The 16502-nt window shown below is 38.0% G+C and overlaps 1 protein-coding gene across 2 annotated transcripts in view; it reads right to left on the reverse strand.

The window, feature by feature from the left end:
• CFAP61 (cilia and flagella associated protein 61) overlaps positions 1-16502 on the reverse strand; it is a 92737-nt gene that overhangs the window by 51150 nt on the left and 25085 nt on the right. For both annotated transcript variants that reach the window (XM_090134606.1, XM_090134607.1), the window contains exons 11-16: positions 15858-15897; positions 14358-14497; positions 10564-10690; positions 9659-9736; positions 8284-8490; positions 5612-5746 (exon numbers count right to left, since the gene is read on the reverse strand). In XM_090134606.1, the coding sequence (XP_089990732.1) occupies positions 5612-5746; positions 8284-8490; positions 9659-9736; positions 10564-10690; positions 14358-14497; positions 15858-15897 (727 nt within the window). The remainder of the gene's footprint in view (positions 1-5611; positions 5747-8283; positions 8491-9658; positions 9737-10563; positions 10691-14357; positions 14498-15857; positions 15898-16502) is intronic.

The following is a 16502-nucleotide window of genomic DNA, read 5'->3' on the forward strand; positions in this document are numbered from 1 at the left end:
CCCATCCCTCCTTTGCTCACTTCCTCTTGTCCCAATTCAGACACTTCCTCTACTGCACCTGTAGCGTGACGTCAGAAGTACAAAATTACTTGAGACAGGTTTTGTTGTTTTGTTTGTTTGTTTGTTTTTTAAATACAACGTTGCATGGACTTACAACAAATTTTAATTGTTCAGCCTTCTTTCTTGTTCAAAAAACAGTTTTGAACCGTACAGTGTAACCTGACATCTTGAATATGACCATGACACAAAAATATATATAACTCCAACAGCATGAATAATAATGAAAGGGCAGAAACAATAATTTGACAGATGTGTGACATTTTTGTTCTTCGTTGTGGATCAGTTATTCTTGTTAATTATATCCCTTTTATTGATAATTACATGAAGCAGATGGATAACAGAATGCTCCCAGATGGTGAGAAAGCAAACAAGTTTACAAATTGTTTATTTATGAAGATATCATTAAAAATTATTTCATTATCTACAGTTTTCTACTCCACCAATAATTATAGGCACCTTAAAGGCCAGCAGCACTTCATACAACATTTAGCATTCTATTTAGTATTAGTTGTAACCAACTGTTTTCTAACACAACACGACTGAAGCGACTGACAGATGTGCAAAACACAATAATAATCTAATCTGTTTTAACACTGTGGGAATTAAGATTTTGAATCTTTGGATCTCCTGCCAGTTGGCTTTTCAATACTGTTTACTGACTCAGAATACAAAAATCAGAGATTTCCTTTTGATTTTGAACAGCTGTAGAAAGTGTTTGATCTAATGAGCAGACAGGAGTTTTTTTGTGCGTCTGTGTCACGAAACGCTGTAGCATGGCAGATGTGCGGCCTGATGCAATTTTGAGCTCATATGTTGGGCCTCTGATATGCCTGCTGCAAAAGAGCAGGCTGAGCAGGCATCCCAAAGGCTGGGCACTTCCAGGACTAACTGCAAATAAGGCCGTGAGCATCAGTGCCATTCCAGAAGGCTGCAGTGAGAGACTGGGGAGTTTAAGGCTACTCCCTCTGTGCCTTCTTGATAAATCCTCACTGATTTATCCCAATCTCCTCAGTAAAGGGATGAGAGTTTTGTAGAAACAAAGAAAATCAGCAGTGAAATATCTTTTCTGTCTCAAGGAGAGGAGTAAAAACATACTCTGTCATTACTGACTGTTACAGGAGGGTTACTACGGTCATCAGAATTTGCAGCCCTTTGGGAAATGGATGGCCTGTGCTTGGGAAGAGACAGGACTTCTGAAGCACAAGGCGAAGCAGCACAGAGTTGTGGTTTAAGAGCAGCCTTGGGGTTGCCTTAAAACCAAGGCAAAGCTTTAATAACAAGGCCAGGCAACAGAGAGGAAGAACCGATTGAGTGCCTAAACTCTGTTTCTTTGGAGTCATAGTCATCTTAACCAGGAGCAGAGAGATCAGAAGCCTGGCTAAAACACTGAAAGAAGAGAAATAGGATAAGAAGAGGGAGAGACAAGGGTGGTTGCATAACTGCAGTCAAATAGTTGCTTGGTTTATGGTAAGTTATGTTTCTCTATGATGCATTTCTGCATTAAAAGTGAGTATCTTAACCTTATGCTCAGCTCTCCCAGAGAAACCACAAAAAGAAGAACTCATGCTATCTTAGGCACCATGAAACTCAGTTCATGGAACCACGGAATCAGAATCCTCAGATTTGGAAGGGACCTTTACAGGCCATCTAGTTCAACTCCCCCAACACAAATAAATCAGGTTGCCTAGGGCCTGATCCAGCCTTGAAAGCATCCAGGAATGGGGCATCAACCACATCTCTAGGCAGTTTGTTCCAGTGCCTCACCATCCTCACTGTAGAAGACTTTTTCCTTATATCCAACCTAAATCTCCCCTCTTTGAGCGTGAAGCCATTTTCCCTTGTTCTGTCACCACAGATCCTGCTAAAGAGTCTGTCCCCTTCTTTCTTATACCCCTCTTTAGATACTGAAAGACTGCTATAAAGTCACCTTGGAGCCTTCCCTTCTCCAGGCTGCACAGCCCAGCTGTCAGTCTGTCCTCACAGGGAGGTGTTCCATCCCCGGGCTCATTTTTGCAGCCCTCCTCTGCACATCTCCAGCAGCTCCATGTCTCTCCTGTACTGAGCACTGCCCATCTGGACGCAGTGCTCCAGGTGAGGTCTCACAGCACAGAGCAGAGGGGCAGATCCCCTCCCTCACCCTGCTGGCCACGCTTCTTTTGATGCAGCCCAGGATGCGGTTGGCTCTCTGGGCTGTGAGGGCACAGTGCTGGCTCGTGTCCAGCTGCCATCCATCAGTACCCCAGGTCTTTTTCAGCAGGGCTGTACTCAATCCTTTCATCCCCCAGCTTGTATTGGTAGAAGCAGGAGTGAGCAGGCCAGGAATTCATGCAGAGTGGCACATGGGTTTTCCTCTTTTTTTCTTTTTCCAGACGCTTTATTAGATTAGAGAGTTTTGACAGAGGGCTGAGAAGAACAAGTTACCACAGACAAACAAACAATTTCTGGTGCTCATCTGTCTTCAACAACTGATCCAGACCTGCAGGAAAACCACCTCTCATCTGCACAGCCAGGATCCACCTGGACTGGTAACAAGTGGGAATTAGCTGAGGGCAAAGCTTTCCTGATTTAGATCACTGCTTCAGCTTCTGGCTTTGCAGGAAGGAAACAGAAGAGAGTCATTCTGGGTCCCGTTTACCTGTACTGGGTCACTATTTACGAATGAATCTCTTCATGCTCACAAGCAGGCTGCAAAGTATTAAAGAGGGATGCAAATTGATTGAGCCCCCAGGCTCCCACTGTGCACTCTATGATACTAAGCCACTAATGGCCTATAGAGATAACGTATGCACAAATCAAGAACTGTGCTCAGACACTGAATGGCTGAGCTGCTGAGCCCCAAGCTGTTACTGGTGAAAAATAAATTTTGCAGCAAGAAAAGGAGACAACTCAAAAAAAAAAAAAAAAGGCTGGGACAAGAGGAAGGCAAAAAGCTGCTAGAGCAGTAGATGAGCAGCAGATGTTGATGGCTAGATATCAAGGGGCATCTTGAGGGTATCAAAGCAAGAATTTCATTACAATCATCTCCATCATAAGAGAGAGATACTCAAGCAATTACTTAAGGATGGCAATGAAATGAAAATTATCTATTTCCAAACTTGAGATACATTACAATAAAAAGATTGTAAATGCATGTGAAAAAACTGCCACCACTGCAGAGCTACTTAAAATGAGAATTACAATAATAACCAATCTTCCTGCTTTCAGAAACAAAGCAGGGATGGGCTAAGGTTAGAAAGAAATGCTGTGGATTTTTATATGTAAGAAAGAAAAGTCCTCTCTGTTGAAATAAGCTTGGTGAGCCAGAAGAGACATGGTAGAGAAGGGAGGAGTTGTCTCAAATACTTGGAATCCCTGTTTGCCCCAAAGTTTTAAGACTTTGCAAGGTATAGCCTCTATCTACACAACAGCTTGGGAAACAGCATGTTTAACCACCCTAACAAAGAAGTAATGGACATTTTCTCCTTATTGCTGCTCAGGTGCTTGCCTCAGACAGCTTCCCACACTACTTCCTATGCCAGCTTATTCTTCTGCCTTTTGCCCTTCCCTCTCTTCTCCACACTTAAATTCCACAATTCTTTTCCATTTTTCCTTTTACCTCACTTTCTAACCTGCTAGCATCTCCACCCATGACCAAAATCCGTCTCTTTTTCGAGGTGACAATTCTCAACCTTTCCATTTGGCAGAATTATCATATTTAACCCCTTGCTAGGATATCGTGGTCTTTGAAAAAGGGATTGGGCCTTTCTGTTTACAGAGTGTCTGAGCAGGCCTTACGATTGCCACAGTAATGCAGAGGTGTGGTAACTCTGTGCCTACTGAAAGCTGATTATACTTATTTTATAAAAAACACCTCGTTTTATTTGCAGCTTAGCTGCAGCATTTTGTAGGAAAGAGCGAGACTATTGATTTGCATCAATCTTCCTTTCTGCAACTTGAAAGAGAGGGCAAATGCCTCATGCCTGGCTGCTGGCCAGAGCTTACGAAACATCCGAGATCTGAAAGTAGCAACAGCTTCTTCCTTTTACTCACATATGCAGCCCCTCGTGGTAGCTTACCTCTTAAACTAAAAAGCTTTCCCAACCTATGCTGGCCAAAGGTCATTTCATTCACTCAGCAGAAGAGTCAGTTCATCTTTGTATGGTTTCAAATTCTTGGTATTTCAGAAAACTATAGGCAGCAGTATGGGACTAGCTTTATCCTCAAGTTACTGCCTAGGGATCAAGCCCAGATGTCAGTTTTGACAGAACACAGTCTGTCAAAAATACATAATTAATGCTGGTGCATATGCAGAGATACTTATAGAGTGACTACCTATTTTCTTTTCAAATCAGCAAAACTTTGTTAGTGAAAATGTGTGAATTTTATTCAGTAGAAACTCATTAAACTCTGGAGATGTAAGACAATTATCTCACTACCTGCAGCTCTCAAGAAATCTGTAGAAAGAACTCAGGAATGGAGCAGACACCAGATGAGCAAATCTCTCAGAAACTGGAGGTCTGTGATCTTCTGACAAAAACACTACAGTGAGCTCTTCTACTAAGATGGTAACAGTGCATTTTGAAAATAGTAGCTTAAAGAAAAGGCTTAGAGAGCTTATTCTGTAAAGAAGAAGAATGTAGGGATGTACATACTGAGAGAAAGACTTCAACAAAGCCAAACTCACTTCAGTGGCCTCAGCCATGTTCTGGATTTTGCTTTGCCAATTGCTGCCAAGTATAGGGTTTTGGAAGTCAAAAATTACTGACATCACTAAGAACATTATATGGAAACCTATCTCAGCTGTCTGGAAGTTACTAGACACACATAAAACTCTCTAATAACATTTCTTCAGTAAATTACAGCTATCTACCAAGAGTATCTATCACTAATTGGGTTTTATTTTCTAGTATTTCAGCTTCACATTTGAGTGATAATATGAGATGTAGTATAAGTTGTTTAACAAACAAAATAGTAAGACACCAACATATTACCATTGCATGAGTGTTATATAATAAATTCCTGCATTAAAAGTGGGTATCTGTTTGATACTGCTTGGTAGTGAAAACAGTGTGGGTTCTTTTGCTGTTAAATTATTCCTGGTATTTTTACTGATTTTTGAAGGTATCTTATGCACTGAAGAAACCTGACTTCAGGACTGAAAACAAAAAATAAATTGATCTAAGTAATTTCTACAGAAAAGGTCAGAATCATGAAATTGTATTTTTTCACTTGAAGAGCATAATACTCACATAACTCGTAACATTTAAAATGTTTTGTGAGTTTGAAAGTACCATTATGGAAAAAAAAATATTGTTAAAACATGAACATATATTAGTAGGTAAATGTTACAGCTTAGTGATTGACGTTTGTAATATGTTTGAAATTCAAGCTTAGAAAAAAAAAAGTGGTTGTATAGAAGAAAAGCTTGGATCGTAAGGGTATGGACACCATGTTCAATGTAATTAAGAAGCAACCTATCAACACTAAGTTGGTAATGCCATCCCATCTGCCAAACCCTGCATTAGCTGGCAGTCTGCCCCTCTGGCAGCCTGCTGCTGCTTCTGTTACCCACCTGATCCTTGGAGACCTGCTCTGATGGAGCGTTTATGCCAAGCTCTTCCAGAGGATAGACAATCTGTCGTCTTGGTCGCACGGGAACCATGTAATGAAGGGCAGATGTCAGGGAATGGGCAAAGGGATTCTGAAACTGAAAGACAGTGATCTATATTTCAGCAGAGAGAATGTCAGAACAGTGCATCACAGATGTCTGTTGTATGCCTCTGCAAATACAGAATTCTTAGCTCTGTTGGCTAAATCTGAGAGAAAAATCAGTAAATAAACAAACATACTCAGAGCAGAGGAATGAATTGCAGATAATTCCTGACACTAATGAAGATAATTATGAGTGTAATTACATTACTATCTCTGTGGGAATGACAGATAAACAAGTGGTTTGGTTTATAGGATTTTTCAGCACAAGTATTTTCCCCGGGAGGATATTTTTCTCCATAGTGATCATGAATCAGCTTGATTTGACCTCATTAAGCTATGTTATCTGCTTACTGCTAACCTTTGCTTGTTTGGCAGAGAATGGTTATGAATTTATGTAAAAATACTATACCGACTAAAATGTCAATTTAATCCAAGTGATAAATGTTAATAAACTGGCATAAACTTGAAGTGAATGAAAACCTGAATGTTAATAAGACCAGCATGGACCGTAAGAAGTAGCTTTATTCCATTTATTACAGCATGGCTGGCTCCATCATAACTTATGACATGAAAAGGAAAAAAAAAATAGGAGAATTACAGGAAATAGAGAATGAGCATTAATGCAAACTAAATTACATTGAAGTACCATTCCATCCAGAAACATTGAAAAGAAAAGGAGTGTCACACCATGGAGAACTGAGTAAAATATCACTTTTACCCATTTATTATAAAGCAACAGTGAGCTAAAGTAAATTAGAGAAACTCTAATCTAGAAGTAGACCAAATTGGAATTATTAGTAAGATTTAAGTTCTCTTCCATCCACTGCCATTAAACTGCATTTTTGTAAGTACCTTTGAAGAACCTGAGAACCTAATGCTACACAAGGACCTTAGCTTCTCAAGAGAACACTCCATAAAACTCCACAAAATGCACACTGGAAAAGCAGGAAAATACACCCTTCTGAAAATGGACCTGCTCAATCTGTCAAAATTCCTACGTTAAAAAGGGAGGCGATTTCAAAAACACATAAGTCACCATCTAAAAGATAGGAGCTTAATCTAGCTAGCCATGCAGACACCTCCCCAGAGCTGAAGAGGTGAGCATCTCCAGAGGGCAATACTTCCTGCCCTAAGATGGGTCGTTATGATTGATGAACTGCCCTCTGGATGCACTGTGTTTTCTCCATTAACTCTGGCAGGAGCTGAGGTGACCAGGTCAGATACTAGCTGTATATGGCTATGGATATTTTTTAAATCATCTTTTCTTTTGCTTCTACAACTTACATTACTGGAAATGAATCTTCTCACACACACAGCATCAGGTGTTTATAGTTTTTAGGTGGCCCTTGCAGAAGTACAAGTTAAATTTTCACTAACGATGAGATGCCCAGATCCCCCTGACTTTTGTTAAAAACCAGTCTGAAGTACCTAAATCATTTCTGAAGTGTTCTTACAAACCAGCTGGATGTGTTTTTAATATGCTCATGTTGTACTGTGCAAAGTGAAATCAGTCTATTCTCTTCCCTGCCCTCCAGTTTATTCTGAATCTAAACAAATAGGGGTACTTCTCAAAATTTATTATGTGAGACAGCACAACTTGATTAGGTTCTGGTAATAAACTATGAGAAGAAATAGAGGTAGTTAAATAAAAAGGTGTTATACGTGCATTGTCCCTTCTCATTTTATACATGCTTGATAACTGATTTGAATTGAAAGCAATTAAAGAAAACCATGATGTTGGTCTTCTCAGATGATGAGTTATGACAGTTCTTTGGTATTTTTTCAACTATGCATCCAACAGGGGCAAGAAATGAAGTCACACAACTACGACTTTCAACTCAGACACAGGGTCCTACTTAGGCAGGACTAGAAATACTGAAAGCTTTCTACCCCATCCTGGAACAGATCTATTGGGAAACTTGCTTATCAGTACTACAGAACATTTATAGAGGGTCTGACAACACACGAGGCAACAGCAACATGAGAAGGTATGTGGGTAAGAAGTATATGTACTTCACCTAGAAACAAGTGAGGAGATACCAAATACATTATTCCTCTACTGTGCTGCTCCCAGGGCAACATACTAACGTGTGTAACTTAAGATATCTAACTATATTTAGAGAACAGATGCCCTAAGGATCTTCTAAATTCAACCAAAAAACAGACACTTGTAAAGAGTGATTCAGCTCAGAAGAAGCCATCCCCCAAAGGAGAGCTTTTCTCTCTTCACAGTCTAGGCAAAGAAAGGGCCAAAGCCAAGGCCATTCAAACTTCTGCTCCTCCAAATGCTTTCTGAAGGTATTGAGTAAGTTTTGACTTGTATGCACTGCTGACAGCACTATGGACTAAACCTTCTAAGGAACAGCTGTATCTATGAATGCAGATTACATGATGCAAGAAGAAAAAAAAAAGCACAGTTTGCTTCAGGTTACCAAGAAAATTCCTTTTTTCCATCAGTCATAGAAGCAAAAAGAACAAATGAGCAAAGGTGATAATATTCAATATATAGAATAGAAATAACTTCATTCTTACCTTGCCCTTTGCATACTGTGGATAAACAGGGTAGAAAAGAGAAGATTTGTGGGCCAAGCGAAGAATTTCCTTTAGAAAGTGTTTGGTATAGTGACGAAATATTGGATTTAGGACAAAGTGGTAAAGCTCTCCATGTTCCTCTTGCTGGTAGTAATTAAAATGAATAAAGTCTTCGATGTTGTAATGTGTTTGAATATACACAATGTCCTGGAAAACAAGAATCTGGAAATGAGCAGTGATTAAAAATCTATACCTATGATATTTTAGCAAGTGTGCCAGTGAGGTAATTTTATATCAATTATCTATTGATATAAGAAAGAAGACTGAAATGAAGTGCCATTGAGGATTATTCTCAACTAAAGCAGACTGACTGAACACTTTTTTCTCACAAATCTTTTCATTGTATCAAAATCTATTCTTCTGTATGCCAACCTTTATTTACATGGAATGCATATGTGACTCCTTCACAACAATACCTGATACAGATTAATGGGCATTCGTGAAAAAAGAAAGAGAACACCTCTGTTTTGCTGACTTAAGCCAGAAGTTAGGCTGTCTCCTCACAAAACTTAAACCAAAAAAGGAAAACTTTACAGAAAAGATCTGTGAAATGCCTTCCAAGAAATTTCCCATATTGAAGTGAGAAGTTGAGAATTTTGTACACTTATACACTCAAAAAATTGCAGCATCCTTTTAACTCAAGGCCCTTAGTATAAGTAAGTTACTTTTGTAAATAGAAGCAACAACTCCTCAGTTTAAGAACTAAGCACTACAGCTGCTGAAAGATTTTAAATCTGTCTTTTCAACAGCAGAAGGCCATAAGACAAAGAACTGAAGAGCACTACTTTCCAAGAATAATGTGAAACTTTTTTTGGTACTCCATTAGAGCATGTTTTTTGTTTGTACGTTTTGAAGTTAAGTTCAATATATAATCACTGAAAAGCCACTGGTGGGGAAAAAGGCAAAGAAAGTAAATCTAAAAGGAAAGCTGCTACTCTTCACATTAGGCTTAGCAAAACCACTTTGGAAATCAGGGGGCAAAATAAGTGATTCTTAACAGCTAGAGGCAGAATGGCTTTGTACTAAAGAACAAAACATGGATGTAGGATGTCTGTACTTCCAAAACCCATCAAGAAACTTCTTGCAACTATCAGGATGATTTTTTGTGTGTGTGTGTCAATCACTGTCTATGAGAATTAAAGTGATACTGTCTACATAGCAAAGAGACAAAGAACCAGTGGCTTTTACATATATTTTCTGTTAGGTATTTGTATAGTGGCAAGCACAGAACTCAGCCTTTGGTGCTAAGGGCTAATTGTTAGCATTTTCATACGATTCAGATATAACAAATGGGGAAAACATAAGTAGAATTTACCATTTCATCTCTAACGACAGAAATGCCAACTATTTGATCCAAAACTTCTGCTACAAATGCCTGTACTGGGGTCCCATCCTGTAAGGCAACAGCATCATAAGCACAGTTCTTATTTTATTACTGATCTTGTCATTTTATCTTAAATGTGTATTTCACCACATAAGCACAGTTAAAATATTTCCCCAGTATATATTTATGCACTACACCAATTCAGTCCTTCTCTCTTGCCTTAAGGTATAATGTTCAAACAGTATATAATATAAAACAATATGTATATATATATAAATATACATGCATAGTTGCAACCATACTGGACTAAAGCTTAGTTTAGCATCTAGCTAAACCACTAGCTCAGCCACTGATTTAGTCCTGGGTTAAGGTCAGATCTTAGGAAATAATATTCATTAATATACAGATAAAGTTTTCATCAGTTGTAGCATAAAATGGATTTTTCTACAATTGCACGATTAGTAATGTTAACAGTATTTTGCATGTTCCACTATGAAACAAAAATGGATGTTTCTTAGTGTTTGATGGGCATGTATCTGGTTGCATTAAAGGAAGGAAAAAGAAGCCCCTATCATATAACAAAGTACATGTACATGTTCATCATGCAATCAGATTTATGTGCAGGAAAAGAAACTGTCAGACTGTCAATGGCCAAAAAAAATGCATCCAGCCTGTTTGTGTCTCTGTATTTGAGGAGTTGGCAATGAAAGGATTAATTGGTGTAGGCCACAAACAGGCTGAACCATCTAGTCAAGCTGAATGCAGCCTATACCAATTGTTGGTACCAACTGGTTACATAGATAGAGTTCACCAGTTTAGAGAAACATAACAAATTATAAATGTATTTATCAGTATGCATCCACTGTATTCTAAATATATTTACAGCAAATACTCACTGGATCCCTGCGAGCCAAAATAAATGTATTTAAGTCACTCAATATACTTTCATTCAAAGTCAGTGTTTTAATGAGCGTTTTGACTCCAAGTATATCACTGGTTGTTGCTCTTCTTACATTAAAAGACCTATTCAAAAAAAAGGAAGAAAGGTTTGCTTTATGACAGATTAAACACTGCATTTCCTGTGTGTGTGAAGATGTGTCTTACAGAAGCACCAAATATGTCTTTTAGAAGCTGGAGTTGATTGCTATGACTGTTGTTCCAAATGTATATTTTATTGTTCAGTGGCAGAGATCATACACCTCCTTAAACCAACTGAAGAATGCTGCTTTAAAAGCTACTAAACACTTAGTGCTTAAGCACCTACAGCCCAATCCCATACAGCAAACACTTGCCATACCTGGAATCACAAAATTCCCATGCCCATGAGAATAAAAGTAGAGACAGGAAGCAAAAAATCTGTAAGAACAAAATCCATTACTGTGCACTGACACATAAGGAGAAAACGAAAGAAAAGAAAGAGAGGAAATAAGAAACAAAACAAGAGGAAGAAAAGAAAAAAGAAAAAAAAAAAAAAGCAGAGCCAACTATCATTCCCAGATAATGAGCAAAGAAAGGCAGGAATATCAATGCTGCACAAGAATTTTTCCAATAAAAAATGAATTACTAATATTGATTCTTCAAAGAGTTATGAACAAAGATAAATTGGCTTGAATAAAATGCTACTACTAAATGCAGGAGTGTCAATTAGTAATCACATTACAGTGACATGCTATAAAAACGTGCAGTATATACAACCAACACCATGTTATACCAGCATGTAACCAGTTCAGTTAGAAAACATGTTCCTACCCAATGCTTATGAAAAAAAAAATTACTTCAGTGACCATCTACAGCAGCTGAGGAATTATTCTGTTGCCTGATAAAGACACTGACCATTCTTGGTTGAACAAGGCTTATACTATCAAGACTGATGAGCGCTGTCAAGGAACTCAACTGTAACTTCATTTCCAAGAATTAAGATCTTTCAACCACAATTTACAAAACCTGCAGTTCGTGTAGTATAACTCCTATTCCTATGATTTCCTTGTTTTAAATTTCAACTTCTGTGTGCAGTTTTTCAGCCTAAGTTACAATTAAATTGATTTTGTAAAACATGGTTCTAATGAGTATTACAGAATCACTGAATTGTAGGGGGTGGAAGGGACCTGGAAAGATCATCTAGTCCAACCCCTCGGCCAAAGCAGGCTCCTTATACCAGGTTGCACAGGTAGAGACTTAACTATAATCTATAATATATCTATTTAGTAATGCATAAGTACCAGCTACTTTAAAATAATATATAACCACCAAATATATGATATGTATGGGAAATTTTACAGCTCAATCTTATCAAATACTTTCAACTCAACTATCTGAGTGCTCAAGAATGTACATTTGATTACTAATTTCTGCAAGAAACCCTGCATCTGGCATCCAAACGACAATCTAATCCTCAATTTCTAAGTGAGCTTTGGCTCAGTTTCCACACTTGTTAAGACATTTCCACAGACAGTTAATTACAAGATCAAACAAGTGATGAGGATGAAGGCCAGCAAAACTAACAATATGGTTAACTTTGCAACTTGTAAGCATTCCATCTTCCTGCCACTCTATTGCGCCCATTGATTTGAGTTCTCCTCCCCACGTGTCCAAGAGAAAGCAACTGGACCACTAATGAAGCACATTTCTAGTGCTAGAAAAACACTATGTCATATTACATTATGTAAATAACATAAACATTTTAAAATAAATAAATGGACAGTTAAAACAACCAGATCCATTGTGAGTATGAAAGAGTAGGAAGAACCATCCAAGGCCTGGGTTCATTTTTCTTCCAGCAAAGAATTAACTCACTTCAGATGCCCAGTTCCTTTGACTGCCCAGAAGCCAGGACACTGTTATTATTATTATGCCTTTTAGTGAAAATTGAAGGAAAGTACCCATTAAGCAGTTCAGCCTATGCCTTCTCATCTGTTATTTTTTCTCCTTCACTGTTAAGTAGCAGACCTATACTTCCATTTGCTGCACTCTTGCTTTTTGTGTACTTAACACTTTTTCTTACTCCTTCTCCAACCTTTGCTAATCAGTATCTCATTTTGTGCCTGTGCCTCTTCTGATTTTGCCCTTTCATGTCTTCAGATTCCCACCTTCTTACCCCTGTTTTCCTTTTAATCCATTTTATGTGATGTCCTTTTCACTCACATGCCTTTTGAAAGCTCTTGGTGCAAGTACAATATATTGATCTTTTACTTTTTCATACTTTTTTTCTAAGCGAGTTATCTGCTGTTGTGCACTGAGTTGTGCATAGAAATTTTCTAAAAGCTTCACCCGGTTTCTTATACATCTTTTTTGAAGGCTATTTTTTTCTTCCTTTCCAGCACAGCTGCAAAGGGTCTGGAAAATGCAACTAATAATCCTATTTTGTTGCCACAGAAAGGCTCGGGTATTGCTTGGAATATGCGCAATTCAATCAGAATTTTAAGGTCTTTTAAAAAAAAACCTTGATAACAAGTTTAATTTTTATCAAAATTGCAAAAGGACTCAGGACTACCAATCCTACTGCTCTGTTACTGAACAGCTGTGACTGAGATTAACAGGAATTACTCCAGTGGCTTTATCTTTGGCCAGCTGGATTCTTACATAATACACAGAAGCTCAATTCCATCCCATGGTAAAAAAGCTTCTGCATAGGTCCAAGAATAGCTGGCCAGTTCCTGCACAAGCTATTTGTATACCATCAATGGTGATTAAGTATGCAATTAAAACAGAAGTATTTCTCTGAAATCAAGTAGTATTTAGCTACATTCATAAGAAACATAAGGGAAGATCCCCAGTTGTGCCAAAAATTTAAGATTGGTGTTTTGTCCAGCTTGGCATACAAACAAAGCACTGGAAAACTTATATGCAATGTAACAAGAATGATAACCAGAGAGGTTCTGTATCCCAGTTTGCCAGTATTTCAGACTGTAGAAACATACAGAGTAGCACAGAATTTGAAAGAAATGAAATACATGATTCAACACCAAAAATAACCTAGAGATAACTTAGGTAAAATACTCAACAACGAGGTTATTGCTGTGTGTGTATGTTCCAGATGTACATTACTACAGATCTCTCTTGCAAGAGAGCTATTTTATGCTTCCAAGAACTAAATCTACACCTGGCTTTCAAATATTAATGTTATTCAAGCTGATCTAAGTCCAAAGAGTCAAATGGTTTGCATTTCTCTGTTGGCCTTGTTCTACAATGAGGTAGCTTGGATAAGATACACAGATACAAGTTTTAAATGAGTCCTCTTATTGCTCTTTTTTTTTTTCTTTCTTCTGTAAAGAAGAATTGCTGGCAGTCAGAAGATCACTTGCTTTTACGTTTCTAATTACCTCATTTTTTGTTTAATTAAAATTTATGTCACTAATTAATTTCTTTTACTAACATTATAACCGTATTTCTACTCTGTCGATTGTACCGTTATGTGGAGGTGGAGATACACCTCAGTAGGCTTAGAATTCACTCCAGAACAAGAAGTGAGACAGTTACAGTAATGTTGCTGAAGCCTAATTGTTCCAGGCACAGACCTGTGCTATTCAACCATATAGTTCTGGGGTTCAGGCTACCAATCTGTAAGATGCTACACTGTACCATGCACATTTGTAAGAGCAAGCGGGAATAAACATCTGATGTTAGGTTGGATGATGCAATAATAGAAGTAATTCAGAGTACTTCATTTGTTGCTGTGAGGCACATGACTCACTTGAGCAATCCTGCACGGTGGAACACGTAAAGCTCGTGACCAAACTGGGAAGTACAGGAAGGGGCAACTCGAACAAAACTCTGGATCAGGTAGAACTCTGGTACACAGTGTGGCACAAGGATGATACAGAAGTCTTTGTCCTGAAAATAGATGCGGAGAACATAGACTCTCAGTGATCTCAATGCCAGCTTTACACAGAAGCTTCTGACTACAGGGGATAAAAAGAAAATAAACTGAATGCTTTGCTTAAATGTATGTACACTCAAATTTTGCTTTACCTAGATGGCTTGATGCACAGGCAGCACAAAGGAACTGATAAGCCCAAGATTAACTCAGCTTACAGAAATGAGTCTTTTAGCTCCAGTAGTAAAGTCTTGCCCTGGCATTCTCTAAAAGTCCTTCTTCTCCCCATTTTTCTTTTCTTCCTCATTACTCCTTATGCCCAGATCGTTAGAGCCAACCTATTTTCCTCTATAAATTTTTTTTCTACCCTGGAATTCTGTTGCACTGGAATTTTAAGACAATGTATGTCTCTCTGGATCTTCTGCACATTTGTAGCTAAGTTAGATCAACAACTAGAGCAGCATGCCCTAAAATCCTCAACAAATAGTCAGCATGCAAGCTCAGACTGACCTTGCATTTATCAGTTTTATGCGGTGCAAATTTGATGTCCAGCCTGTCCTGAATTTGGTATTTCTGGTACATACATGTTACAGGGTACATACACATCACAAGCACACACTCTATATGCAGACAGTTTAAGGATATCATGTGGTTAATTTTTCTTGCTACATCTGGTGATTTTATTGAGACATTTTGTCTCAAGAAACTACAGATGGCAGGTATATTGTTGGATGGATAAATTACTATGAAATTTGAGATCCTACTCTGTGTTCACTTTCTTTGGGAACTTTCTTTGGAAGTGAAAAGCATTTCTGTACATGCTGATAGCTAGTGCCTCTTCTGCATCAGCTGTCTCTAAAGGATGCTACCACGCATTAATTTGTAGAGGGAATTTACAATATTACAGCGTGCATTAAGGATGCCTTGGAAAATATACTCTGTTGCCTCGGATACAGATTGATTACACAGAGAGTTAATGTGAAATAGCTACTGCACTGTTAATTCACTATCTTCTTTGCCTCACATTAGCTTTAACACAAACATTCCTGGTTTAGCACATAGGCAAACAGTACAGATTTCATTAATAGTGTCGTTTTCTAGACACTAAACAAAAAAAACAAAAATAAACCACTGTGAAACATACCTACAAAACATGAACAAAGAACTTATGCACACAATACATAAAGCCCAAAAGCAGCCAAGAAGAGAAGTCAGAGTCCTCAGGGTAACTCAGCACAGGATAGCAACCCATTGTGCACTCTTGTGAGTCCCTGACTTACTCAGGTGTTGTATGTATGTACTATTGCTGTCAGCTGCATTATTGTCCCTCCAAGCATAAACATGTGAGCAAACTTTAAAACTTTAAGGTATACGTACTGGAAAAAGCTTGAAAACATAATGCAAAAAATCCAGTGATCTGTAACCAAGAGCAAACATAGTTAGATAACGTGCATAACAAGCAGATCCTAAACATTTCAATATTTACTTCCTCATAAGTGTAAGAAATACTTAATTCCTTTCCACTTCTCCCCCACTGGTTTAGAGCACTTCTACACTCTGTTCCACACTGACAGTGAAAAGTGACATTTGGGTTTTAAAAGACTTAATAAGTTACCAAATTAATCCATATTCTCCTCTGTGTATGGATACCAAGGCCTATCAAATAGAGTTATAATGAAGCTTTATGTAATATTACTCCATAATACAAAATGTGACTTCTGAAGATATTCTATACGGATATCTATTACCTAAAAGTACTGGCAAAACCTCTCCCCATCAAACATGTAATTAAAGTAACTAAGTTCCCTTTAATTTCTATGGCAACATCATCACTGGATGGAAGGAGAAATCATTTTTAATTAAAATAGTTGTGATTGAGTGAACAATTTGAAAACTAACAATGTATAAACAGTCATCTGATTAGAGTATTATATGAGGGCTGCTCCAAAAGTAATGCTTCCACTTTATTATGTTGACCCACAACATCAGAGGCAGATATTGGTGGTATGGCAGTAGAGACTG

Source organism: Phasianus colchicus, chromosome 2, assembly GCF_987193195.1.
Source record: "Phasianus colchicus chromosome 2, bPhaCol1.hap1.1, whole genome shotgun sequence".
Taxonomy (NCBI): domain Eukaryota; kingdom Metazoa; phylum Chordata; class Aves; order Galliformes; family Phasianidae; genus Phasianus; species Phasianus colchicus.